This window comes from Passer domesticus, chromosome 18 (genome assembly GCF_036417665.1).
Source record: "Passer domesticus isolate bPasDom1 chromosome 18, bPasDom1.hap1, whole genome shotgun sequence".
Lineage (NCBI taxonomy): Eukaryota > Metazoa > Chordata > Aves > Passeriformes > Passeridae > Passer > Passer domesticus.
Genome location: NC_087491.1, coordinates 11,175,296 through 11,203,217, shown reverse-complemented (window position 1 = coordinate 11,203,217; position 27,922 = coordinate 11,175,296). Strand labels below are relative to the sequence as shown.

Sequence of the window (27,922 nt, the reverse complement as noted above, 5' to 3'; positions counted from 1 at the left end):
GTGAACTCTGACAATGGCTGCATAGAAAAATGTTATCTTTAAAGAGGATGAGAAAGGGCCAGACTGAGACTGGTGCCAAAGCCCATCCCTGGGGAAGGGTGGGGAGGGCTGGGACAATCCCTGCACAGCCCCTGGCCTGGGCCTTGTCCTGCTGCCTGAGGGATTTACAAAGTGGCTTCTCCTCTGCTAATTAGGGAATAAGCTGGTTGTAATTTTGTTAAGAAGCCATTGTCTGTATCCACCTGGTTCAGACAAGTGATGCAGCCAAGCCTGGGGAGAGGAAGAGGGACAAGGACAGAAATGCCAGTGTTGGACATTCCCCAGCACTTGGAGCATTTGTCACTGTCCAGTGCCAGTATCAGTGTCCTGGAGAACAGCTTTAAGGAAAAGAATCTGCAACCACCCCCCGATAAAAGCATCAGTCACAACAGTTTATTTTAGGGAAGTATCCAAAATAATTGTATTTTAAGCCTCCATGCACTTGGCAACAGATCAGACCTTGTAACAAGGTTTCTTTAAAGTGGAAACTGGCCACTAGCTGGACATTTAAATAGGAAGTTGGTTTGGACATGTTTAAATACACATTTAATTTTTTAAAAAAAACCAACTTGTCTATAAAAACCTGTTGTTAATTGTACAAAACCTTCACAGTGCAGGCCTTGCAGCAGCTGCTTGTGAGTGGTGGCAAAGGCCTTTTCAGACAGGGCTCACCCAGTGAGGTAGGAGAACTCTTCAGAGCTGGCACCTGAGGGCCCCTGTCCAAGCTGTGCACGTGCTTTGGGCTTTGCTTTCAAAGTGAAGCCACTTTTCAAGTAACCTTTGTACCTTAAACTGTTACAAAAGAACACTTTTGTACCAGGCTGGGGTGGAACCAGCTGTCCCAGAGGTTCGGCCACGGGGCTGAACAGTAGAACCAGGAAAGTTCCTGAAAGACCAGGGATGGCAACAACTTATGCAGCAGTAACTCCGTGTCCCAGCAGAGCTCCCAGCAGCTCTCACCCTGCTGTGCACAACACAAACCTAAAGCAGGGCAGACAGCAGCCCCAGGAATGCTGTCACTGGGAGGGACAGCGTGGTCTGTGAAGCCACAGCTGCCCCTCAGCCTTCCAGCCACTGGGAGGTGGCACTGGCCTGAAGGCACATCTCACCTCTGGCCTTCACCGAGAGACTCCCTGGGAGCTGGAACGCAGCACTGGCGATCCCAGCGCGCTGCCCGGGCTGCTGGGGACCTGTAAAAACCCCAAAGCCCTGTGAGGAAAGCCCAGCCCTTCCAAAGCCATCAGCTACTGCCAGAGCAGGGGCAAGGTGAGATCCCCACCTTCAGAAAGCCCTGCCCAGCCTCGGAGAGGCTGTAACACCTCCAGTGAGAGAAGAACCATTAACCCCCCCCAAATGAGAATCCCGGGCTGCAGCAGAACGTTACCTGAGCTTTTGTTACGCTGTGAAGAGAGCCCAGGCTGGGGCTGCTGGGCAGGAAGAAGGAATCCGAAGCAGTGCTGCTGACCAGGTCATCCAGCACCTGCAGCTGGCGCTGGAGGCTGTGCAGGCTCCCGGCCGTCTGCCGCTTCCCCCGCAGCAGCACCTTGGCCTGCTTGGCCAGGCAGCGCCGCAGCTGCGCCTGCAACGCAGGGCAGCGTCACACGGGGCTGGGACACGGGGATGGGACACCGGGCTGGGACACCGGGGTGGGGACACCGGGGTGGGGACACCGGGGTGGGGACACGGGGCTGGGACACCGGGAGCGTCACACGGGGCCGGGGACACCGGGAGCGTCACACGGGGCCGGGGACACGGGGATGGGGACACCGGGAGCGTCACACGGGGATGGGACACCGGGCTGGGGACACCAGGGCTGGGCACACCCGGGCCAGGCACACCGGGCATTGGCAATGTTCTAACTGATCATGGGTGGTGCTGAACTCCTCTGTCAGGATGATATAAATGAGAATCTTGCTGGGATACTCCAACATCCAATTAAGTGCCAATTAAAATTACCCATCTTGCTACAGCCAGGCTTTTACTGTTCCCACCCAAAGCTCCTCTCTCTGGTCATTACAGAGTGGATTTGCCTGAGCTGGAGGAGGATCCCCACCCCCCCTGGTTGTTTAGAAGGGGCCAAGGGATGTGAGGGGCACAGATGTGGCACCTTGAGCCTGTCCTCATGCTGCTGCAGCTTCTCCCTGCGTGCCTCTCCCCGCCACTGCTCATCCTTGGGGAAAAAAAACCACAATCAGCCAGAGGGACCAACAGAGCACCAGCAGCAGCTACTTGTCCAAAGCATTTACCAGTAAGAAGAATCTGGAAATATTGAACTTTTCTTCCAAGGAGAGGAGCTGTCTGTCAGCAGCAGTGAAGGGAGCAGTCTCTGAGTTATCACACTCACACTGCAGGCTCCTCTTTCCTTCAAATGATACTTCCAAATCTTCCAAGGTGTCTGGAGAAGATGAGTGTGAAGATTCAAACCCCATCCTAATCTCATTTTCAACCTCCAGGTTAAGCAAGGTTGCTGCACTCTGCATTTCCCTTTGTCTCTCTTCCAGGTCTTGGGTTTTAGCCTGCAGCACAAAACAGTTGGGTTACAAACACCACACTTAACCTAAACCTGCCACACTCCAACCTTGCAGGGCCTTCCCAAATGATTTCCAATTGCCAACAACATTCTTCTCTGTTTTTAAAGGGCTTCACAACAATTTATAAAGGGTTTATTGAAGGACTAGAAGAAGTCAGACAAGCTGCTGCTCCTGGGGAGGTGCAGGGAGATGCCTTTTACTGGCAGCCCCCCCTACAGAACGTGAGCTAAGAGACCCCAGGAGCCCTTTGAGGCAGAAACAGGAGCAACTCGGGTGCTGTGCAGCTCTGGGAATGCCACAGGGGGGCTGCCCCCAGTCTGCTCAGGAACTTGTTGCATTACTTTGTTCCTCCAATGACAAAAATGGGTGTTCCATCATTCTGCTGTTTGAAATAACCCAAACCCCCAAACTCAGCAAGGACTTACTTGCAGTTTGCTTTCAAGCTCCATCATTTGCATTTTCTGTGTTTCTCTCAGATTCAAGATTTGTTTTTCTGCTTCTCTCCTCTCTGACACTATCTGACCTTGAAGTTGCTTTAGCTCAGACTTGGAGACCTCCAGTTCTTTCTGAAGACACTGTATTTCTCTGTCTTTTTGTTGTAACTGTAATTCTTTTTCTGAGAGCTGATGTTCTGTAAAGAACATTTGAAAAAAAAAATCCTGATTAGCAGAACTTATCTCGGCCCACTTCATACACAGCAGATATTTTCCAAACACCAAGAACCCAAACAAGATGAACAAAAATATTTGTTGTGCCATTATCCTCAGCCCCCAGAGATGGTGGCAGCTCATTTGTGCAATGACTCTTACTGCTTTTCCTGATGGTTTCTTCAAGAGCTGCACACTGGGACTCCTCCTTTTCCAGCTTCCCAAGGTTCTCCTCTGCCAGCCTGACTTTAGCTATTGCCTGCTCCAGTTTCTTGTGTTGATCTGTTAGCTCCTTTTCCAACAGGATTTTCTGATCCTTCACTTTAGCTGCACATTCTTCCAGTTTTTTCCCTTCACGCTCCGAGTTTTGCTTGAGGCGATGAAGAACCTGCCAGAAACCCCCCCACTCTGAGCATGAACCAGCACCAACTCAGGGAGAACAAAAACCATCACTAAGAGACATGAGAGATGTAAAAACAGCATAAATTGGAAAGAACTGCAGTCCAACAATCCCTACTGACAAAAAACGTTTGTCAATTTTTCTTGCCTCTCTCATTTTCAGAACAGCTCCCTCACTTTTTCTTTTGGGTAACATTTTGCTGAAACTCCTCACCCAACCCGAGCCAATTTGGCCAAACCAATCTGTGCTTTTGTGATTATTTGTAAACTCACACCTCAGACTTTTTGGCCTGAATTATTTTTAGGGTCAGGAGGAAGTGGGGCAGCTCAGGGCGCTCATTACCGCTTCCTGTTGGGCGAGTTCTGCTTCCTTCTCCTCAATCTTTTTCTGGAGCTGCTGCAGGTGGTTCTGCCTCTTCCTGTGCCTCTCCTGGCATTCCTTACGTTTCCTTAAATACCCCTGGATCTCTTCCTTCAGGGCTGCCTGCTCTCTGAGCAGCTCCTCCTGCTGCTTGGAGCTGTTTTCCAAATCCTGCCATGGAAAATAAAAAGATGTGACAGGAGGAGCTGGGAAGAGGAACCAGCCCCAAAGGTTTGGGTTTGAGAGAACAGAGCTGGCCACTGGCACACTCAGGGCTCCTTCCACTCAAAGCCACAGAGTGAATTAGAAGAAGGAGACACCAGATAAAAAGCCAGAAGGTGCTGCTTGGTTGGTTGTTTTTAAATTATCTTCTTCCTAAGAAGCAACAAACCCTCTCCACACTCAGCAAGAAGAAGGCAACAAAGCAATCCCTGTGCTCAGCTCTGCAGGGCTCTGCCCTCACAAACAGGTCAGGAGCAACAACAGCCTCCCAGAGTGACCATGAGGATGGGTTTCACTAAAACCAACCTGTTCCACGAGGTGAAGCTGCTGCCTTGAGTCATTCAGCTCTGCTTTCAGTCTTTCCAGTTCTTCCTTCTTCCCTAGAAAAGTATTTGGTGACAAGAATTTTCAATCAGCAATTTGAAATACCAATACACAGAAATTCTCTCTTTTCATGAGCAAAGAATGAATAAGACAAACACAGTTTATGAAATGTCCATGTTAAATTCTTTCTGCCCATGTGAGCATGCTGAATGTTTAATATCATACAGTTCAGCTCAAGTGTGTCTTAACAGAATTTCTCTTAAAGTGTATCACTGCTTAAACCCAGAAATTCATCTTTACCTTGAAGATCCCCCTGCACAGCAACAATCTCTGCATTCAGTGCTTTCTTCTGCTTGTTCAGTAGCTCCACCTCCTGCTGCAGGTTCTTAACTTCCAATTCCACTTTTTCCATGTTGGACAGTGCAGTTCTGCTGCTGTCTTCAGCAACAGTTAAGTCTCTGTAAAATGTCAATCACATTGTTGTTTAGTTGGAAATTCTTGGTGAGGACTTGAAAGATGTCAGTAAAACCCTCTGAGCCCAAGGGGATGGCAGGAGCAGCCAGAGCAAGACAAATGTCCTGTTCCAAGATGCAACACTTTACTTTTTGTAACATTTCTCCTGGCAGTGCCAGGATATAACAAATGCTGCTGATTCATCAGCTCCATTGCTGAATATTTTTTAAATCTGCTGTAGAGAGGCTTAAAGCAAAAGCTCCACAGAACACAAGAAAATGTCCATTCTGTATCACCAGGCACCTCAGAGCTGTATTTTTAATTACCACACACAGACATTCACACACTTCCCCATCCCTTTTGATCTCTGCACGAACAAAAGAAATTCCCCCACCTTTTGGTTTGTGACAACCTCTTCTCCAGAGTCCTGGAGTCCTCCTGCAGCTGCTCCTTCTCCCTGGCCAGAGCCTCGATGCTGCTCTGCAGAGCTCTCATCTGGGAGCCCAGGACCTCGTTCTCCTCACGGTCCTTCCTGAGGAGCTGCTCCTGCCAATCCACCTCCCCTTGCTGACACTGGAACAACCTCTGAACATTCTCCAGTTTTAATTTTTCCTAGGAGAAACAGGCATGGTGAGCACCCTGTTTCTATGGTCCAGATGCCGAACAAGTATTGACACCCTTGGCTGCAGCCAGAGTGATTTCAGTGGAGTTGAAGTTTGAGTGCATTCAGTGGAGGAAGGTGACAACGAAATGTCACCTTCCTTGGGGACCTTTTTAATGCCAGAGATCCCCCAGCTCAGCTAAACTCCCTTCCACACTCATTGTTTGGAAGTGAGGACACAGGATCTAGATAAGAACACTCTGGAAGCTCTTAAAAACCAGCATCCATCATTCTACAGCCACAGAAGAGCTTCTGTGCTCCCTCCCTCTCACATGCACCAAAAAATCCCATTATTTTAAAGGGCCTAGGCAGACTTAAGACTTTTCTGTGATAAGCTGGAATCAGATTAGAAACTGATTGATTTAAAAGTATCAGGACTCTGTTACCCAAGGCTTAAGAGAACCACAGATCTCCCATTTCTCATCAGCCACAGAAGCATTTCTCACCTCTAGAACAGCCACCTGGGTCTTTTCCAGCTCATTCACCTTCTGCTCATGTTGCAGTTTCAAACCTTCCAGCTCATTCTTCTCAAGTTCCAGCGTTTCCAGCACACGTTTCAGTTCTAGGAGGTGAAATACAGAGCAGTTATTGGATTAGGATGAGAACTAAAGAGCTCTGTGTGCTCCTTCCCAATCTGCACAAAACCCAGTAAATCCCAGGACATACCCATTTTATGCTTGCTGATTTGCCCAAGTATTCCCTGGAGATTTTCCTCCTCATTTCTAATATCCTTCTTTAGGACCAAAAGCTGTGCACTTCTCTCATTCATCTGGACATCCAGTTCATTCTTCTCAGCACTGAGCTCTCCCAGAAGTACTTTTATTTCCTGTGAGAATGTATCAGTGTTACAAGGAATACCATTCTTTAATTTAATTTTAAATTAATATTTCATTTAAACTGAAATTCTAAATATGTATAAAATTATTTAACAGTCTGTCATCAATATTGTGGTTTAATAAACAAAAATACAGAATATTTAAGTTAAGGTCTTGTTTGTTGATGATTTGGAGTAGTAATTCTGCAAAGATTTTGATCTCCAAATCTTACCACAACATTGTCATTCAAGAGAATAACAGACCTTAAAACAAAACCAGCCAAGAAGCCCTCACAAAAGAAAATAAACCACAAAATATAATTAGCCCTGATACTTGGTTTTGATTTCAGCAGGGAAGTACAGAATCCTCTCTGTGCAAACGGGGATGGGGACAGACTGGGGCAGCTGTGTTGTGTTTTACACACACTGATCACACTGATTTCCTCCAGCAGCTGCTCCCCAGCAACAGGAAGTCATTCACACATTTATATTTAATGTAACTTAGCTCTCAAGGGACCAATTCTGTGAGAATTACTGGAACTGGGGAGTTCTTTGTGAATCTGGACCAAGGTTTTAGTCACACCAATCCATAAAATCCATGTTCTGTTTCTCAGTGGGTTTGGGGAGGGCACAAAAAGCAAAACTGATTTTGTGGAAACCTCTTGGAAGGTTTGTAGTACTTCAAGTCTTTTGCTACAATGATTTGAAAACTCATTTGGGAAACTTGCCCTTATTTGGCGAAGTTTTTCATGTGCTTCAGTCTCCCCATCTCGAAGAGCTTCTTTGAGGTCACCTGTCCTTTGGGAAATGCACTCCTGAAGGCCATGGAGCTCTTCTGTTCTTTGAGTCACCTGCTGCTCCAGGAACAGGAGCTCTTGCTTCTGAGCAGAAATCTACAGTGGAGAATTTAACAGAAGAATCAGTGCAAGCATTTGTTTGTGTAGCTAAACATGAAAAAAACCCACGTGAAAAAGAGAGACTGGGATCATAACTGTGAGACAAAGGTTCAATTCCAACAAAATGGATAGCCCAGGGTTACTAGGCCAAGCCTCACCTGATCTTTCAATGTTTCCAGTTCAGTTTTCTTGCCCTGAATAAGGTTTTCTGCTTCTCTGATGATCTGGAGATGCTGGCCCTCGTTACCTTCTGCAAGTCTGATGTCTCCCTGGAGCTTCTGCAGACTGAGAGTGAGGATTACAACAGGAGTCAGAAGAAGTGGGACTATCTTAGGAAGTGACTCACTGGAGGAGGACATGTCTAACTTAACACAGTCCATGGTAAATTGAAAGTCCTCACCTTTCAGTGAGCATTTCTATCTTCTGGTTTAATGACTGCAGCTCAGAGTCTCTTGCAGCCACCATTTTGTTGATTTCCTTCAAAATACCTTCTTGCTCCCTCTTAAACTGTTCCAAATCCCTCGTATCTGTCTGTAATAACCTAGAAGAGCATTTATGCCTTTTCATATTAACATTTCAACAGCTCTCCCCCTCCAAAAGCAGTGCCTTGGTACTGGACAGATCCCAGTCCTTGTCCTCACCCCGTGTGCCACAAACCCACAGGAGCAGCCAGGGTACCTGAGCTGCTGAGATGCTTTCACAAGTTTGGTGGCTGTTTCCTGAGCCCTCTGCTCCAGCTCCTCTGCCTCCATTTCAGTGCAGGACAAATGATGTTTGGCACGGTTGTACTTCTGCAGAGCCTCTTTAGTCTAAAGCAAAAATTGAAGATTGAGACAATACATTCCACCTTGTGCTGCATTTGCTGTTTAAAGGTGAGCTCCTGGCTTGAATATTCCACCTCAGCCTTCTCCCTCTTTCTACCATGAACAACTTTTTCTCCTCTCTTGTCCAGAGCAGAAAACCTTCCTCCTCTTCAACAAGGACTAAACCAAGTTCTTCTAGCACAGTTTGTTTCCCAACTTACATTCTAGAAGCATTTAAAGAGGTTCCAGGTTACCCATGTGAAAATAAACTGCCTAGACAAACAAAACAGCACTCAAATCCTTCTGCCCTCAGGGCTTTGCCTTCCCTCACCTTGCCCCGGGTGCTCTCCAGCTCCACCTGAGCCTCTGTGAGGAGCCTGTCAGCCTCTCTGAGCTCGGCCCGGCGTTTCAGGAGAGTCTTCTCTGCACACTCAATCTCCTCTGCAACATCTTCCTGCTGCTGAAGGGATTTCTCCAGCTGCAGCTCTGCAAGGAGGCTGTCGGCGTGGCCATCAATAAAGTCCCTGAAAGGTCAGGGTGAAAAACACGAAATTAAAATACAAAGATGCCAAAGATCTGGGAGCCTCTTGAAGTTCTAGACTTGTAAACGAGTCACAAAGCTGACTTTTGCTGGGCAAAGGTTTAGGTATTTGCACAGGTTTCCCCTCAGTGCCCTTTCCCACCTGTGTGTGCTCAGTTTCTGAGCTGCCCGGCGCAGCTCTGCCACTTCACGTTCCAGCTCTGCTCTTTCCTGCTCAAGCTCTTCAAGATTTCCATGCAATCTTTCCACCTCCTTTCTGTATTTATGCTCAGCTGCCTCTGAGCACTTCTCTTTGTATTTCTGAGACTTTAAATAGCACACGGTGTCTTCCAGCCTTGAGACTTCACTCTCCTGCACACAGGGAACAGAACAACACAATCAGGATCTATTGTCCAGCTGAGGCCTCTGACACCCAGGAGCAGCTCCAGATGGCAAAGGCTGTAACCAGACCCAGACCCCTCCTAGCAGGAAGCTTTTCCTAGAATACATTTGTTCCCAAGGGTCCCAGCTGCAGGCTCTCACCAGATCCTGATGCTGAGGCACGTTGCAGTGGAGCACTCCCAGGGGAACCAGTGGCACGGTGCAGTTTGGAGGCAGAGGGCCACAAACCACCTGGGATCCCAGAGGAGCTGGGCCATGGATGATGGATCCAGGAGCAACTGGAGCTCCAGGGGCTGCTGCAGGAGGGGGGCCATAAACCCCCACGCCCTGAGGTGCAGGGGCCCCATCTGGAAGGGCAGTGTAAATAACTGTGCCCGGGGGTGGGACAAAGGGACAGGCTTCAGGGATGGGAGATCCTGCATTTCCTTCACCATCTTCTTTTGCTCTTATTTCTTTAAAAGAGACAAAACCAAACATGTTACTTTTAATCACTTTTTCAGTAGAGATAGTCTTCAAATGGACATCCTAAATTCTATGTAATTTACAAAAATGTAACAAATGTTGCTTAAAAAAATTACTCAACTGTTTATTCAGTAATAAACATTTATATCCACTCATGCCCATAAAAAATAAAAAATCTCAGTGAACTCTAAGCAAGCATTTCTTTAGTCTGCTCCTAAACATTCTGAGACTGACACTGACTTACCTTTGCCAGAATTTGTTTCATACAGCCTGTTTCTGACTGGTGAATAAACCCAACATCCTTGGCTGGTCAAGTCCTCCCTCCCACAGGGCTTGTCCTGAGCATCCTCTCTCCTGGCTGGGGATGTGCCAGAGCACCCCAAACACACTCCAGAGTCTTTAGTGCTCTGGGAAGCAGGAGTTGAAGCCTAAAAAAAAAATACAGCATGTGTTAATCTAGAAATGACAAATCATGACAACTCCAAAAGGAGTTGTTGCAGACATTCTAATGATTTTTCAGAACAGGTTACACATACCCTGCTGCCTCTCAGCTCTAAGCATGATGCTGCTTTAAAAGCATTGAATATATTTTAACAGTATTGGATTTAAATTCAGACAAATACTCCCATGAAAGCAATGTTTGTCTGTAACATCTCCTTTTAACCCTTACCTAAATGGATTTCAGCACTGCCCCTGGACAGTTCTGTCCCCATGTTATGTACCTGGACTCCTATCAGCACAGTAAAGGGCTTTACCAGGGAACATTTGTGTGTGATTTATTTCAGTACTTCTCCTACATGCCAGCCAATATGTGTTCTTAAATTTCTCCCAAACCTACTAAATTTAAAATGCACTTTCCCCCATCAAAGGGCTTTCCACAAGGAAAACAACCCACCAGAGGATTTTCATTCCTGACCTGTGATGATGGCAGGTAGTACCAGTATCCCCCTCTTTTCAGGGGCTCTGCTGTGCTGGGGCTCTCATCATTCTGCTGTAAGAGCACATTTCTGAGGGCTGCAATTTCATCCTGTAAGGTTTCAATTTCATCTTTGTTACCTGGAAATTAAGCACAGTTTTAGAGTCATCCAAGGCAAATGGATAAATAGATATTGCAGTCAACTTTTCCCTCAATGTTATCCAGTTCAGCTGGAACTATATTTAAAAAAATTAATTGCTGAGGGAAACAAACTTAATATTATCTATAATGACAGGCATACACAGGGGGTTTGGTGATTTGAGACTGGGGAAATACAAGCTCAGATCCAGGTAAGTGCTGCTCATTTTGCTTACACAGAGCTCTACCAGTGTCCTGAGCAGTTTAAATGGAATGCTCAGCACAATCAGGGCTTCCTAAAGAGCTGTAAAGAGTGCAAACTACTGAACATTGACACATATCCTGTATAAACCTGTGCAGAAGGATATTCTCAACACTATTCTCCAGATTCAAACAGTGAGAAATGGGGAATAACAATCTTCTGTATCTCTGTCTGTGTGCAAGAGGTGGAGAGAAAAGAGAAATTACCTGTCCCAATATTATCCAAGAACCATTTCAAACGGTCAATCTCTGCTTTTTGCTGTTCCACAGCTTCACTTAATTTATTAATTTCAAACTTCTGAGTGTCTGATGCAACAGTTTTCTCACCAGCTTTCTCCATTTCCTGCAGAAGCTATTTGAAATAGAAGTTTCAATCACAAAGCTCCCACTCAATGCCACAAAGCTGTCCTTCCCATCCCCTCATGTGAGAATGCTTGAGTGAACAGGTGATGGCTCTGCTTACAACTCAGCTGCTCCAGGTTTTCAGTTTGTTCTGGGGCAGGTGTCAGGGCAGGGAAGAACACTGATTTGGGAAAACTTGAGGGAAAAAGGGCAGGGCAAGAACCTCTAAACATGACATTTCCAGAAACTCACTGGTATTTTATCATATAACACAGAGCAAACAACCTACTTGCTCTTCCTTCTCCTTCAGGAGTTGTTGCAGCAATTCTCTTTCTGCTTCTGCTTTGGCAAGAGCCTGGGAAGCATGAGCTGCCTCAGCACAGAACTCCTGGGCTTCCTCAAGCTCCTGAAATTGAGATTTCCATTTGAGCTGTAGCTTGCCGGAACGTTTCTCAGGCTTGAGATGTGCCATTGTGAAAAGTTAACCACTGAGAAACATCAGCACCTGACTGTTCTGGAAGTCCAGATACATGTAAAATACTGTTTCTCCTTTAACTTCACAGGATTGGTGCAGAGGAGATGTTATTATGTAGCTAAAAATGCTTCCCAGTTTGAAAATGAGTTTCCAGTCCTTTCTTTTGTTTTTCTGGCTTACAGAACAATGTATTATCTATTGTTTGCCTTTCAGTTAATAAGAGATTAATGATCTTCCCTCTCCCTTTCCCTCCCACAGCAGGAACCTGTCCATACCCACATTTCCTCCCTCACCTCCTGCATCTCAAACTCTGCCCAGAGCAAGAGCTCCTGTGCAGCTCAGAACAATTTAGAAGAAAGCTCTGAAGCTCATTTGAAGGACACCAGCCCTGCTCCCACCACAATGGCATTAACAAGCAATTAACTCATTGCCCATGCTGATTTACCTCGGCTCTCTCCTGCTGGATCCTGAGCACAGTCCCCTGCAGAGCCCTGAGCTGGCTGGCAGCGATGCAGAGCTCGCTGGCTGCCAGCTTGTCTGAGCTGATCACTGCTCTCTGCAGCTCCTTCAGCTCCTTGTCCAGACTCAGCACTTGCACTTGTGCCCTGGCATCTTCTATTTTTTTCTGAAAGCAGGAAAATAGACTTTAACAAAGTACTTTCTTTCATCTTCCCCCCATCCCATTTCATATTATTTAGGAAAAAATCTAAAGTGAGGACAAGCAGTAAAATTTAAGGAAAACAAGATGTTGTATTTAACATTTGTGTTCCTGCATGTGTTGTTTTAGCTTAGAAAGCAAAAATTCACAAGTTTTTGTTTCTCTTTCCTGAGCAATCAAACAGTGCACAGACCTGCCCTCACCCATTCTTACCCTTTTCTCTAAATCCTCCAGCTGAGCAAGAATAGCCTCTTTTTCTTCATCTGCCTCCTGGAGCTGCTGATCAGCCAGGCCCTGAATCTCTTCCATGCTCTTTATTTTTTCATGTAAACATTGAATTTCATTCTCTAACTGATGCACCTTGTTCTTATTTTGCCTGTTTTCAGCTTTAACCTGTAAGTAAAATACATTAGAATAAGTGGCCATACATTTTTTCCAATCAAAAGCCACCCTTTTTAAATTATTTAATTAAATTTATGGGAAATGCAGTTACCAGCATACTTTGCATCAAAACAGAAAGGAAAGGCAACTACTGTGCCACTGTAGCTGTAATATTTAAGAGTGCCTCAGTTATTTTATTAGAGATCTGTATAATGATCTTTCAAGAAGGTTCAGAGCTGTGTTTTTCTAATGGTCCTTAAAGTCTTTGTTGCCTCTGAGAGATCATTGACTAAATTCCAATTCACCAAATAATCAGGTAAAAATCAGGAAGAGTATTAATGAAAAATCAAATCAGACTGCACTGTTACACAAAGGACAGAGCACAGCAAAGCTTCAAGAGAGACTTGATCCTTCAGCTGCAGGTGACATTTTTTAGACTAAGCTGAAATTGTCTCACTCTTCCTTGTGTTGTTTGATACATGCCTGTCTGTATTTCTCCTGCATTTCTTGCAGTTTTTCCTGCTGGGATACCACTTCTTCCTGCAACTGTCTCTGTCCAGCCCGTGCTTTCTCTTTTTCCTTCTGTGCATCAGCAAGGATGTCATTGAATTCCTTCTGCAGACTTGCAAGGTTTTTCCCTAAAATATCAGCTGAATTTGGACACCTGAAAGAGAAACAATCAGGTTCTAAGACAGAAAACAGTGATTTTAAGTTGTGATCCCAGATACTGAAATGATGACTAACAGTGCAAGTTTGAGAGATGCTGTGTAATTCATTCAGGTTAGGTTGGAAAAGCCCTGAGTTCACCAAATCCAACCACTCCCCCAGGACTGCCAAGGCCTCCACCAACCCATGTCCCCAAGAGCCACATCTAAACATTTTTTAGATCCCTCCAGTGCTGGTGACTGCCCTGGGCAGCCTGTTCCAATTCCTGTCAAGACTTTCAGTGAGGAAAATTTCCCAGATAACCACTCTGAACCTTCCCTGGCACAACCTGGGGCCATTTCCTCTTGTCCTGCCCCTTTCATGTGCTCAAATCTCACACTGCACTTTTATTTTACTCACTTCATCTCTCCTGCTCCTGTCTGTAGCCTTTTCCTGAGTTCATTTATACAAGCCATGACATCCTCAGGATGAATTAAGTTACCAACTGCATGGTTTAGCTGATTCTGGAGATCTTTAAGCTGTTGTTTTAGGAAATTATTGTCTCCCTAAAAACAAACAAAAAAAATTTCACACAGATGTAAGCAAATAAATCCACAAGTGATAAAAGCTAGGATTTTTAATATAGCAAAAACTTCACCTGCAATTGCTTGAACTGTAAATGCAGCTTGTAATTTTGTTGTTCCTTTTCTTCTGCCAGCTGTGCTTTGCTCTGAGCATTCTCTAACAGTTGTCTTTCCTTTTCAAGTTCATCCTGCAGGGCTGACAGTTCCACCTACAAACCCACAAAACCTCCAGATTAATATCCCCACTCCCAACCCCAACCTGTCACCCAAACACACGACAGATGCATTTCTTAAAATGCAATAATATGACAACACCTAAAAAAGATCCAAGAAAACAACCCCAAGCAAACCATCTGCACCTGCTTCACAGCACAGTTCTAAATCCCAGCCAAGTGACACTGGGGACACACCTACACCAGCAGCTGTGATTTGGCTTTGGAGATGAGGTGTCCTGGGGTAGCTAACACCTCTGGCAGCACCAAAGCTCTGTTCTTACCTGGCTAAGTTGTTTCAGTCTTTCAAATTCTTCTTTTTGCTGCTTGGCTTCAGCATCTCTCTCTCTTAACTGAGCTTCCAGCTCAGCCTTGTGGGTGCTGACCTTCTCCTGAGCACCTTGAAGGGACTCATTTATCTCTCTCTGCTCCTGGAGTGAACTCTCCAGCATTGCAATTTCCTGCAATTTAATACCCATTTTAGAAGGATGTACATGGGACAGCCAAAATTTAAAGAGCATTTGCCTCCCTTCCCTTTAACTCAGCAACTCCATTAAAATTTGAATGGGGGTGGCACTTCTACCTGCAAGGCCAGGTCAGAGGTGCCACTGGCTGTCCAAAATCTCCACCCAGCTTAGAAAGGTGGAGCTGGAAGTGGAGCAGAACTGTGCCAGGAGCTCAGGGTCACAGAACACTCCTCAGGATGCCCAGACTGCTCTGTGTCACTGGCTGACAGGGCAGATGCAGCTGCTGACACACCCCTGGGCAGTGTCAGAGGGTTCACTGCTGCCATTCCACAGAGTCACCTGCAAACCCATTTGCAGTGATGTCTGCAAGGTGAAACCTGCATTTCTGAGCCATCTCCCACAAAGCACAGCTTTACTGCCTGTCTCTTACAACTGGTTTTAAAGGCCAGATTCTATTCTGGAGGTGTGTGGGCACATCTCATCATGTTACTGTATCAGAAATTATTTTGTCCAAGGAATTGTGCTTCCCTAGTCCCAATCTGATCACCAGCTTATTTTTTCAAGTTTATTCTTAGATATCTAAACTTGGGAATAGAGGTATTAAGCCTTACTTTTCTCATATTTTCTGCATCCATGGCAACCACTTCCAGGTTGTTTTTATCCTCCTCCAGACCTGCCAATCTTCCCAGCAAAGATTCTTTTTCCTTTTGCAACTTCTTACACTCCTCATTGGCCTGTTTTGCCTGATGCTTCACACTCTGCAGGTATTCCTGTAAGCCAATGATAATACTTTCCAAATCCCTTTTCAGTGCTTCATTTGTTGCTATTTGACCTGCAGGAATGCAAAATGAATTGGAGGTAGTTAAGAAGCCACAATTATTTACCAAACAAACCAAACTGCCTTCCTTCATCATTTCAAATGTTTGCCATTGGAGTAAGTAAAAACAAGTACCTAGAACTCAATGAGAAAATATTGTTTTTAAGGTTAGGATTCCCAATATTACTGTGTTAACCTGACCACTGGAAGAGTTAAAAGAAATTGCAGAAATTGTACCTATTCTGTATTTCATTTGAGCAAAGATAAACAAAACAAACCTCAATTCAATTGTCATGTTGCCCTAAGTACAAGAAATACCTTGAGACAAAAATTAAAAGCTTACCATCAGTGAGCTGCTGCTCCAAATCCTTGATTTCCTCAGTTTCCTTGGCAATCCTGCAGAGCATCTCATCCAGGCGAGTCTCCAGCTGCTGGCAGTGTCTGTTCATCATATCCAGGTGCTGTTCTTTACTTGCTTTTTGAGCTTTCATGTGAGCCTGTCAAGTAACAGAAAGGTAAAGCAGGGCATCAACACAGATTTAAAACATCAAACTGGGATTTTGTCTCAGTTCTGCAGTGTCCCACTATCAGCAAGAAAAGCCATGTGGTGCTTTGGGGTTTGTTACTTGTTGGTATTTCCCTCAGTCCTGCCCCACAAAGGACCCCAGATAAGCAGCAGTCTGTGAGTGCCAGCATTGTCTGCAGGCTCCCCCTGCCCAGGCTGAATAAAGCCTGCATTTATAAGTTAGTACTCATGGCTACTATCTTTCTTCCTGCCTTTACATTTGTTCTACCATTTCCTCTCTCAGTCAAGAACAAACATGATTTCTCCCAGAACCTTTAATCCTGTCATTCTGCATTGCCCTCACAGCAGATGATGCTTTAGAACATGTCAGGTCAGCACTTGAATGAAAATACTTTGAATAAACAGCAAGTCAGGTCAACTTTACAGTTACTAAGTAAATATTCCTAAGTAAATCTTATTTTATTAAAATATTTCTGAGAGATACAGCTCACACAGACTCTGGCAAGGACTTCATGCATTTCGTATGAATTAACTGATTGTTTCAGCTGTTTACAAAAACTTGGTTATCAACAGAATAAAGTGTTATTTCTTACCAGTGTGAAATTGCTCAGAAACAACTCAAACACCAGAAACTTGGGAAAATACAGAATTATACTGTCATGATTAACTGCATGTTTTTCTTACTACTCAAAAAAAAAAATCAATCAAGCTAACAGTAGAAAATTTAAATATGAGTTCTCAGAAGAAAGAACACTTACAAAGTTGCTTCTACAACAAAAGTAAATAGATAAAACCAAAGCTTTTTGTATTTTTAATAGATTAAACCGGAAGCTAACTTAAACATCCTTATCAGCACAGTTCAACTTGTCACCTTGCTAAACACAAACTGCCCTGCAGCCTTCAAAACCCAAATTCCAACAAGTAAAACTCGAGCCGCCGCCACTCAGCCATCTTGCCGCGGCTGCTGAACGGCACCAAAAATGCACTTTTAAAAAGAAACAAAAAGCCACAAATCCCCCCCACTTACAGCTTTGCCTTTGTCTTTCCTTCCTGAGACAGCACTTGCAGGACGCCCCACCCCTGAGCGGGAATTCATTTGAATAAAGCACCGGAGCTTCGGCACGGCAGGAGCTGAGCGGAGTCTGCGGGGGCCGGGCCGGGGGCCGGGGCTGCAGCTGCAGCTGGAGCTGGAGCCCTGGCTCTGCTGCTGCTCCCGGTCCCAGCCCCGTTCCCAGCCCCGTTCCCGGCCGTTGGCCCGCACGGCGTTTCCTGTGTTGTGATTCGAAGCGAGGGGCGGCCTCGGGCAGGGCTGGGCCGGCTCCTGCCCCTGCCCCGCTCCTGCCCCGGCTCCTGCTCCTGCCCCTGCCCCTGCCCTGCCCCTTCCCCGGCTCCTGCTCCTGCCCCTGCCCCGATTCCTGCTCCTGCCCCTGCTCCTGCCCCTGCCCCTGTCCCGCTCCTGCCCCTGCCCTGCCCCTGTCCCGGCTCCTGCCCCTGCCCTGCTCCTGCCCCTGCCCCGGCTCCTGCCCCTGCCCCTGCCCCTGCCCCTGCCCCGGCTCCTGCCCCGGCCGCTCCCCCGGGAGCCTTCCCGGAACGCGCTCGGCCCTTCTGCCACCCAACAGCCGAGGAAATTAAGTTTAAAACACAAAAGGAGCTTTTTAAACAAGTGTTTGCGTGCCTCTGCTGAAAACGGAGCCAAGCAGGGAAATACTTTCATTTCTCACTTAAAAGCACCAAGCTGGCTTGAAAACTGTCATTTAGAAATATAAGCTTTTTAAAAAACACTATTAAAGAGAATTCCGTTTCATTTTGGTTTAATTTCTCTAAGTGTTTGCTGTACCTGGGCACAGTTCTAACTCAGAAAAGCCCTGCATCCCTGATGATCACAAATTTAGCTGGAAGCTGGGGCTCTCCTTGGCACCCCAGCCCCAGGAGCTGTGCCCTTGCTGATTCTCTCAGGGCTGGAGGTGACAGCAGGGAAAGGCCATCAGCCCCCACCAAGCAGGCTGGATAAGCACTGCCACACACAGATCTTTAAAAACCTTTAAGGCCAGACTCCACAAAAAGATGCACAAAGGATTTCTTACTCAGAAATTGTCTGCAAGGCTCTGCCCAGTGTGTCTGTGCTAAGCATAAAGATGTATTTCTTAATATGCTCTACAGCACCTGCTGGGAAAATGAGCTGCTCAAGTGTTTAACCAAAGCTGGTTGGTTTGCTGGGATTTTTTAACTGTAAAGATTTTTTAACTTTCAAATTATAAGTTAATGACTGATAAACAGCAAAAGAATATAACTCATGAAATAGGCACAAGTGAATGGGCACCTGCTAAAGCTGCCTTTAGTCCATTGCACAGTATATAAAAATTTCAGATTCTGCTTTTACTTACATGCCTTGGATCCTCAGGATTTACAGACCCAAGAGAACTCTGCAAATTTTCAAGCTCTTTTTGATTTTTCCCTATTTCTCTTTTCTGTTTCTCTATTTGTTTTTCCAGTTCTAAGGTTTCATTGCGTAGCTCCTGCAGGATTTGTAACTTTTCACTCAATTTCTGTTCAATTGCTTCCTTGCTGGCCTGGGAGATCTGGAGACAGCATTAGGATGTTGAGTGGTTGGAAATACACAGACGATCAAGAATATATTTAACATTTAAATAAAGACAGTCCTGGTCACTGGTTTTCAGGCAAGATTAAAAATTAAAAATAGCAACAACTGATGCCAGTGGAAGCAGTGGAAGAGCTGTTTTAGTTTAATGCTGATAAATTAATTCTTGCTGCCAATTCTGTAGCCACATTGCTTATCAGCTGCTCAACTCAACCTACACAGCAGGTTCTTCCAAAGGGTTCTGGGGAAGTCAGCAATAAATCAGCAGCAACATGGAGCAGATGCCATTAACTGCACTACAGCTCTAACAGCTGATTTATGAACAAGCTCTCTAAAACTTGGAAGATTTTTCTGATGCTTGACACATGGATTTATGTCTGTACAGTGGCCTTTTTATAAGAATGGGGAGAAAAAAGTTGTATTTTCTTACATCAACACTGCTTCAAACACCTCCCCTTGCTCTTTGTGGAAAAACTTACTCTTTTCTGAGCCAGAGCATCCTCCAGTTGCTGCAGTTCCCCTGTTACTTTCAGCACTTGTTGCTCTGCATCTCCAATTTCACTTTGCAGTTCTTCTAATCTTCTTTGTGCTGCAGACAAAAGAAACCCAACACAAAACCCACAGTCCCACAGAATACATTATAATATTGTGTATAACACTGACACACAGCTGTGTATGAACACATTAATCAGCACTAATCAGCATTAACACCCTGATAATCACAGCTAATGCATTCTGCTTTCTCAGAAAGCAAGTCCAAAGTTTAACAAGTACAACACAATTAAATTCATGCATCAAATATGAAACCTCCCTAGAACTGTGTTTTCAATAACATGTAATGCTCTCATCCTGACTTATCTTAAAATAACAGCAGTAAGAAACTGTAGCAGTTTTGACACCAAAAATGCATCAAGTCCAGTGTTTAACAATCACAGCACTTCCAGCCTTTGACACACTGTTTCTATCTGATGTCAAGCATGTAACCTCTGGAATAAACCATACTGACACACGTTTTTTATCTTCATTTAATAAAAAATAAGGTTTTACCTGAATTAATCTTTTCTCTCTTATCCTGCAGTACTTTATCTAGACTTTGGAGATGTGATTCCAGCTGGGGTTTCCTACAGGAGTCATCTTCCTGCTCTTGCACTTTCCCAACCTGCAGCTGCTGAGCTTGGTCAGAGATGTAGCCTTCCCTTATGAACATATTTCTTTTGTACCTGGCCTTGCCAATGTAGGGACTTTCACCAGGTACATCATCAAGTTCAACCTCCTGAAATGCAAGAAGCAGAGTCTTTATCTCAGATCTGCTGAATGGCTGCAATCAACTCCTAGCATGCATTGAGTTCTCTTATTAAGCACAAAAAGGAAAACCACTCTGAAATTAGAAGAATAAGAAGAAAACAGATTATACTTAACAGTTTTGGCCTTGAATATTGTTATTTTAGAATGGAATTAAAACCAAACAAACCCAACTGAGGTGTGCCCAGTTTGTTGTAGATGTCTGGAGGAACTTTTTCTTAGTATATTAAATTTACTCAGATTCTATTTAGTAAATTGCATTGTTGCACTTAAGTTTACTCAGACATAACTTAATTGTAGTCAATGATTACTGATTTTTACTTTTCTTATGGATTTCATTCTGGCATTTTTGTTTGCAGGTATGACAGAGGTTGTGCCTTTAAAAAAGCAGTATCTATTAGATTATAGGAAAACTAATAAGTATTTATTTTCCAAGTTGAAGAATCAAAGGAAACAGCAATAAAAAGATCCATGACTTAAAAATTATTACCTCTGAGGGCAAATAATTCAAGGGCTCAAATTTGACATCGATCTTGTAAAAGGCCAGCTCCTGCTCCAGCTCATACTGCTTCTGGCAAGCCCGGGTCAGCTCCACTGTCTTCTGCTTCAGCTAAGGAACCACAAACCCAGTGAGATCATCCTCTGGAATTCACTCATCACTGGCACACACAGTGCAGCTCCAGAGAGAGCAGGGCACAGCCCCCAGTGTGGGAACAAAGCTCACAGCACAGCTCAGGATCAAGGATATCACAAAGGGCACTTTTACAATGGTGACTAAGAGGAGACAAAAGCCCCACAATTAATAGAATACAAATGATCACATGAAAGGCCTTTTAAGTTTATGTGCATCAAAGTGACAAGTTTATTTTTAAACCTAATTTAGGATAAAGCAATAATTTGGGTATGATCCTTCAGCAAAATCTAGGCCAAAATAACAAATGCATTTACTGCTACTAGTGAGCATGAGGACTATTAACCAAAATATCTCAGTTGTCAAGAGTGCAAAGTCTATGTATTTTATTTTAGCCTAACTATGTGCTAGATTGGTTTTGAGGTTATTTTTAAGTAAAGGTCCATCATGTGATTTCTTTTTAAATCAACTTTTCACACTGAATACCTGAAGAAGAACATGCAGCACAATTCCAATAGAGAGTGGAAAGCAGAACTAATGGAGGAAAAGAAATAGAACAGGAAAGGCTTAAAGAAAGATTTCAAAACCTGATAAATGTCATGCAAAAATTAACTCTGTTTCAGAGAAAAGGGGGGAAAATAGCAAGAAAATTGTATTCCAAACCATAGTGACTATAAAAATCTCACTGGGACACTTCATAATAATGTTGCTACTTCAGGGAGCGTGCAAATACATCCTAGAAATAAAACCAGCCATGCAACCCAGGGGCACAGTGGGGCTACCTTGAGTGAGGAACAAAGGCTCTGCAGGAAGGGGACTGTGACAAACCCAGACACCAGCTAAAGGGAGACAGAAGTGAGCCAAGTTTGTCATCCAAAGGAGAAGAGAGGGGTCAAGCTGCAAAGTATTTGCTTCCAAATCTCCTTATACTGCAAACTTCATTTTAGAAGCAGACTGCTGGTTAGTGTGTGTGTTCAGCTATAGAAGTACCAGGTATGAGAGTTTGAAGGATAAAATTTCAGAGGACAAGTCTAACAGGATAAAATCCAAATATTAAGTTCCATCAGGTCATTCACAATCCAGGACTCTCAAGTCAGTAGGACATTGCCTGCATTTTATGGCTACCAATGGAAGAGATTCAAACGTAAGACTTCAGGATGATGTGAATAAAATACAATTAAAATGGTGAGCATTACCCAAAGTAATAATCAAGGGCTATTACTGACATACAACTTGTGTGCACATCTTGTTCTTGTAAAAGTAGCAATTTTCTTCCTTATTGCAGCAGCACCTCAGAGTCTGACCAGTGCAGCATATTCAGAACATCAGCAATTCAGCAGCTTAATCTTTCATCAACAGACTAAATTTTAAACAGACATACATGAATAATTAATAGAAACAAAGAATTTACACAAATCACAGGAGTGATACTGAGTGCTGCTTCCATAGACTCAACTTTTTCCACAGAAAGAATATTGAAGGTCAATAATCACTCTCTAAAGAGGTGGAAGTCTCTCAGTTTTAAAATTAAATCTTCAGTCACTTGAACTCTCGCATTGACAGCTCTGTGTCTGTTCCCTTAGGGCCAGGGATTATCTTACCAGCTCATTTTTGGTGCCCAGGTCCCTTTGTAGCTCTTGAAAGCTTTGTCTCTGTTGCACAGCCTTTTCCTTTAGTGACTTGTTGAGCTCATCTTGATGCTGAAGTTGCTCAAGCACTTTGGTCTGGTTAAGTTTCACGCTCTCCATCTCCTTTTTTGTGTTTTCCAACTCTTTTTCTAATTTTTCTATCTCTTCTGAAAAACAAAATCAGAGAAACATCCCAATAGAAAAATCTTTTCCTTCCAAACTTGAATTTTATGTCATTCATTTAAGATCTTACAGATTATTACCCAAATTAAACCTCTCCAGAGCTTCCTGCCTGTCATGGTTTGTCACTGGCTGTCCATCCAGGTTTTCCAGTGCCCTCAGGTGGAATATGGTGTACAAGCAGTAGTGAGGCAGACATGCAACTGGGTTTCCAGCAAGGAACAGAGAGGTCAGATCATGCAGAGGCTTTAGTTTAGCTATATCATGGAGCTAAATCAAAGAGAAACAAAACAATGATTAGACATCCTTCTGAGAAGAATTAAACCCCCAGGAGTAAATTTCTGATTATGTAGAATGGTCTGTATTAAAAGATTTATTTTAAGCTTTATGCTGAAGAATAATCTCTAAAAACCTACCAAAATACACAGTATTATGACTAAAGTCACTTCTTAAAATCAAACTATTTCCTCTATAAAAAATGCCACTGCAAAGAGTGTAAATGCAGTCAAGCTTTATGTTGGAAATGTCAAGATACCAAAGCCTGTGGATGAATAAGCCAACAAAAGTTATGCTTTCCCAAACAACATAAGATAGGTTTGTATCTTCACTACCTGCACAACAGGAGTTTCTCTGATAAATAACTTTATTAGGCTCCCAAGTGCTGCATTTCACAGCAGACTGTGTGGAAAGACACCCAGCAATTACCCAGAGTAAGTCAATCAGTGTAAATACCCCAGCTCAGACTGAACAATGCCTGTTTCTAACTATAATCACTCACTGAGGACACTTTATTCTGTTTCAAATTCAGGCTGCGCAGCGATCTCAGTTTCTTCCCTACCCACACAGGAATGTGCTCAATCTCATTCCCTGCCAGGTTCAGCTTCTGTAGGTTCTGCAAATGTTCTATGCCTTCAATTTTGCTGAAAACGAGAAGGAAAATGGAATTTGTCATGAATCACAGCAACTCTGAAGTGAAACTGAGGCATTGTGGATAAACTACAACAAAATCTGCCACAATTAATTAACCAAGAGATCAGCACAACCATTATTTAGAGCCATGGACAATTGAAATGAAATGACACCAGCTCACTTACAAGTACTAAATTAAGACAAAAAATCACAGCACAATTTTCCGCCATTGTCTCAAACTCATTACTTTTGCATGTCTTCATTTCAATATTAACACTATTTTAATGTGTGGTAACTCCATTTTAATAGGCAAAATTTGTTCTTTCTCCTTGAGAACATAATGGGACAAAGATGAATCAAAGTTGTTTTGTGGGTTTGGTTTTCTTTCCCCATAAAAAGGGAGGACCATCTGTGAAGTGACAGCATGCAGAGCTACATTTTTAGTGTTTTCATTAAAACTATTGAGGAAACCATGCCAGGTTGCAGTTTACTTGAGCATTTTTTGTGAGTATGTGAGAACATTAAGTAAACCACGAGTGTTATAACAAAGTACAGCAGGATGTGCTCCTGTGACTGTGCTATTTTTTGGGTATGTATGAGCTGTAAATAACCAGAGTGTGAAAACAGAGCAGGAGCTAGAAGCTACTTTGCCCTTTTCAATTCCTGTTGGGAGAGGAAGTTGTGTGAATGCAATGTGTAGAAACAAGCTCTGGGGTTTCACTCACTTCCCATTGTACATGTCTCTAGTGAAATGGCAGCCTCTCTGCTGCATAATAGCAAAGATCAGAATTCATTGACAGAAAAATGAAAAGCAATTAAGAGTTTTGCTACTGCATGAACCATTACCCTTCCACACTTTAAACAAGACACCAGACTCTCAAAAGAGTTCAAAAGCAATTTAGGGAATTTATGGCCTGCCTGATCAAGCCCATTCAGCTTCCTCTCCTAAAAGAAAAACTTATTATATTACCTGTAATAATAAACAGTAAAAGTTTAATTAATTTTTAATGCACTTAATTGGGTCATTGCTCTTCATTCCACCCTCAGTTGTGGTATCTGGAAACTTGCACTTCTGGCTTGGTTTCCAAGGAAAACAAATTAAACCACAGCCATGTACACTGACAGCACTTCCCAGAACTATTTATTCCTCCAATGCCTCAGAGCTTGGGCTTTTTAAAAAGCCCTCAAAGCCTCGACATACAATTGGGAAACACCTCAAGGGTTCACTCCTGTGAACTCACTTAAGCAGGAAAGGAAAATCAGCTTTATTGACCCCAAACCCTGTGGGGTCTCCTCTTACCTGATCCTGTTGCCAGACAAGTTGAGCTCGCGCAGCTTCAGCAGTTTATCCAATTTCTCAATCTTCTCTATTTGGTTGTTGCAAAGGTTTAGCACCTCTAGTTTAGAGCACTTTTCCAAATTTTCTATGTACTAAAGAACAGAAAATCCCTCAGCATAGGGTTTGGGTTTTTTTAAAAGAGAAAAGCAGCTTTCTATTAATTACAAATACCAAGTACTCTAATATTTTATTAATCACAGTTCATTGTGGTGTTCTATAACCCCACTTTAGGTACAGTCTTCTACAGTGCTGGAAAACTGGGTTTTAAATTTAAAGTGGCCTAACCTTCATCTACAGAAAAAAGAACATGTTGTTAAAAAAAACAACCAAACAAAAAAAAACCCAAACCAATCAAAACCAGCACAATCCAAAACTTTAAAAATTACATTAACTAATCTGTTTTAAACATCATTCTAATGACTAAATTATTTTTCTTTTGCTCAAGTCTCCATTGTATTTTTTAACAGAAGCTGGTTTCAGAAGTAGGCTAACAGAATTGGACTGTGCTGTTTACATCCACTTAAAAATAAATATTTATTAAACAATAAATGGTAATTTTCCTAAACTTAGCTTAATTTCCATTTTTTTCCAATAACTTACCTTAAATTTCTTGTCCCCATCCTTAGGGGAAGAGAGATTCAGTGAGCTTATACATGCCAGATTTTGCTGTTTTGACAGACCCTTTATAAGGGGTTCAGTTATGTACCTAACCCCTGGGCTAACACAATTTTCACCTGAAATTAAACAGAAAGGATTGATGATTTTTATATTTGCTGTTTTCTTTACACTGAGTACTGGAAAAACATTGAAAATTATCCCCCCAGAAGCATTTACAGGAAGGAGTAAAAGTCTCATTATTCTCCCCAGCTTTCATTACTCCCACTTCCACATTTGTGTTCAAAAAAACAAAATTAAAGCAATTTTTTCAGGCTTCTTTCCAACAGATCATACATCTTTAGTCACACAATCACAGAACACTGGCTGTTAATGCTTGTGATGTGTGCTTGGATATTAGTATTATTGACTATACAATACCTTTCTGCAATTTAAAAGCAGCTCCAACATTTTCTGCTGGAATATCCCATTGTTGGGGCCTCTGCTCCATGCTTTTGGGAGCAGCTGGAGGTGTCTGTTGGCCAAGACGTGGAGGTGTGGCACCAGAACTGACAGGTGACATTGGCTGAGGTATCAGGGATGCTGATGACTGCGGTTTTCTACCTGAAACTTTCCTTACAGAGCCTTTCTTCATTGCCAGGAGTGCTGGGTATCACATGGCAATACCTGGAGGAACTGAAACAAATATCAGTGTGCAGAAAGCTAAATCTTAAAGGTCTGCACGACAACAAAGGTGCTGCAGAAGCTGCCAAAAACCACATCTCCAATGGGTGCCAGCTTCCAGTTTTCCTGGCACTGGGAAGAATTTTACCTTTGTACTCCCACCCCCAGGGACTGATGGAGCAGCTCTGTGTTTGCAGCTCATCTTCCTGCTGCCCTGCAGGCTGTGGATCACACAAAGCCTGCCAGCTCTGGAGATACTCTCAGCTCAGGCTGACAGAGCTGGCAGGGACACAAACAGAGGATTGGATCCCAAAGCCTGAAATCACCCACTCTGCAGTAAGAACAAATGCAAGCAGAAAAAAGCAACTGAGAAAAAAAAAAAATTAGGATCAGTCTAGCACTGGCATTCCCAGAGTTTTCCTTTCTGCAAACAAATTATCCTGTGACTGCCTGGGAAATTCCAGAGAATGTTAGCAGAAACCTCCCTCAGTGATGAACACTGTTCCCCAGGGATAAGTCTTGTACTCTGTGTGACAGAGCCCTTGTAGCAACCATCTCCAAGGGACAGAACTTTACTAACATCTCCACCCACTGAACAAGGAGCACGTTTTAAGCCATTCTTTAAGACAGAAAAGTCTTCTGATAGGGGAACTTGGAGCTTTGAGTGACGACATCGTGCCTTGAGAATACGTTCTTCATTGTGATGGATTTTCTTTTCCCTCCGAAATTGGAAAGGAAACAAGGAGAAGGCAAGGTGGGGCAAGAAAAAGGGCCGCTGTTTTCCATGCATTACTTGGAAACACAACCCATACAAGAGCAGCACAGCGAGACGGGAAGGCTCAGGCGGGAGAGGGAGGAAGATGCAGGCGCGGTACCGCAGAGCCCCATCGGGGCGTTCCTCCGCGCTCGTGGTTCCACCGCTGCTTCCTCACGACAGGCTGTGCTTTCTCGCCCCGTGTGCCCCCATCCCCTCCCGGTCGCCGCCTCAGGGCGCTCCCGCCGCGGGCCGCCCCCTCAGGCCTCCGCTTTGATTACCTGCGTTGACATGGTAACGCCGCCTCACCGCTCGCCGCCGCGGCACGGGCGGGCAGGGCGGCCTCGCAGCGCTCCCGGAGGATGGCAGCGGTCCTCAACGCGCCTCTCCGCCGCCTCCCTCCCCTCGGCGAGCGGTCGCCGCCCGCAGCGCCGAGCGCGGGGTGCTGCGGCTCCTTTAAGGGCGCTCCCTGAGGGGCCGCCCCGCCGCCATTTTGTCCGGTCGGCGGCTGCGGCGGGTGCGGCTGAGGGGCGTGGCTTACACGAGGCCCCGCCCCTTGCTCGTTTCCCGCCGCAGAGGCCCCGCCCCTTCGCCATTTCCCGCCGCGTCCCCTCAGGGAGAGCCCTCAGGGGTGTGTGGTAAATAAAGCTCAAATCGCAGTGTAATGTATAAATAAAGCCCAAATCACTGTATAAACAACACAACCTGGAGGGGTTTTGGTTTATTTCAAACCCGAGCCGCTGTATAAACAATAAAACCTGCTCTGCTGATAGGTGTTTTTTCCTTATATGTGTGTGTCACGTTAGCATCTCACTGCGAAATTGCATATAATTGGGGTTTTTTGGAAATACACAGTTTATTTACAGTTATAAACTGCGTGTCCGGTCTAAATCAGAGTCATTTTCACAGAGGCATGTAAAAGTCACTTTTTAACACTTGGACTGTGTTAATTCAGCGCGTGTAACTAAGCGTGAAATCCAAGGTTGACAAACCAGTAGGTTGTGTCTCTGGAAAATGTAGAGAAGGAGCATAATTAGATTTAAAAACCACTATTTCAGGTTACTGTTAGACTATTAAAGCATTTCCCAGTGTCCTTCACTATTTGCCTTTTCATTTTCATACCACCCCATTGGTATTTAATAATACATATGTTGGCCATTCATTTTAATAATGTTAAACATCCTACAGTTTATAAGCTTTTACTCAATTATTGTTTCTCTTCTAGTTCCTTACATTTGGTGAGAAGCTGACCTTACTGTAATTTCACTTTATATTGATCAGAAACAGTTTTGAAGACGTTTTTCCCGTAAAGGTTGACCGCAATATTTGTTTAAACTTCAGCAGTC

At 44.1% G+C, this 27,922-nt stretch overlaps 1 protein-coding gene across 7 annotated transcripts; it reads right to left on the bottom strand.

The window, feature by feature from the left end:
• Positions 1 to 410: 410 nt before the first annotated feature.
• CNTRL (centriolin) lies at positions 411 to 27,079 on the bottom strand. Of its 7 annotated transcripts, none has more exons than XR_010349125.1 (44): positions 26,858 to 27,079; positions 25,580 to 25,834; positions 25,145 to 25,278; positions 24,506 to 24,636; positions 23,075 to 23,216; positions 22,380 to 22,566; positions 22,090 to 22,283; positions 21,271 to 21,327; positions 20,348 to 20,467; positions 19,603 to 19,828; positions 19,035 to 19,144; positions 18,341 to 18,535; positions 15,774 to 15,927; positions 15,225 to 15,445; positions 14,431 to 14,607; positions 14,009 to 14,143; positions 13,771 to 13,916; positions 13,189 to 13,369; positions 12,538 to 12,717; positions 12,112 to 12,291; positions 11,481 to 11,597; positions 11,057 to 11,201; positions 10,451 to 10,590; positions 9,779 to 9,962; positions 9,214 to 9,524; positions 8,834 to 9,042; positions 8,482 to 8,674; positions 8,026 to 8,156; positions 7,748 to 7,888; positions 7,506 to 7,632; positions 7,180 to 7,344; positions 6,304 to 6,463; positions 6,084 to 6,199; positions 5,371 to 5,588; positions 4,824 to 4,981; positions 4,506 to 4,579; positions 3,960 to 4,148; positions 3,380 to 3,605; positions 2,996 to 3,201; positions 2,286 to 2,555; positions 2,147 to 2,209; positions 1,424 to 1,618; positions 857 to 1,229; positions 411 to 825 (listed from the first exon to the last, which is right to left on the bottom strand). XR_010349125.1 is itself a non-coding variant. In XM_064393869.1 (44 exons), exons 2-43 carry the CDS (start codon positions 25,791 to 25,793, stop codon positions 1,158 to 1,160), a joined length of 6,894 nt encoding a protein of 2,297 aa, XP_064249939.1. In that variant the 5' UTR covers positions 25,794 to 25,834; positions 26,858 to 27,079; the 3' UTR covers positions 411 to 1,020; positions 1,149 to 1,157. The 7 variants fall into 7 exon arrangements, 6 of the variants coding, with proteins under 6 accessions (XP_064249939.1, XP_064249936.1, XP_064249940.1 ...); XM_064393869.1 differs by having other exon boundaries at positions 411 to 1,020; positions 1,149 to 1,229; XM_064393866.1 differs by having other exon boundaries at positions 411 to 1,229.
• Between the last annotated feature and the right edge of the window lie 843 nt (positions 27,080 to 27,922).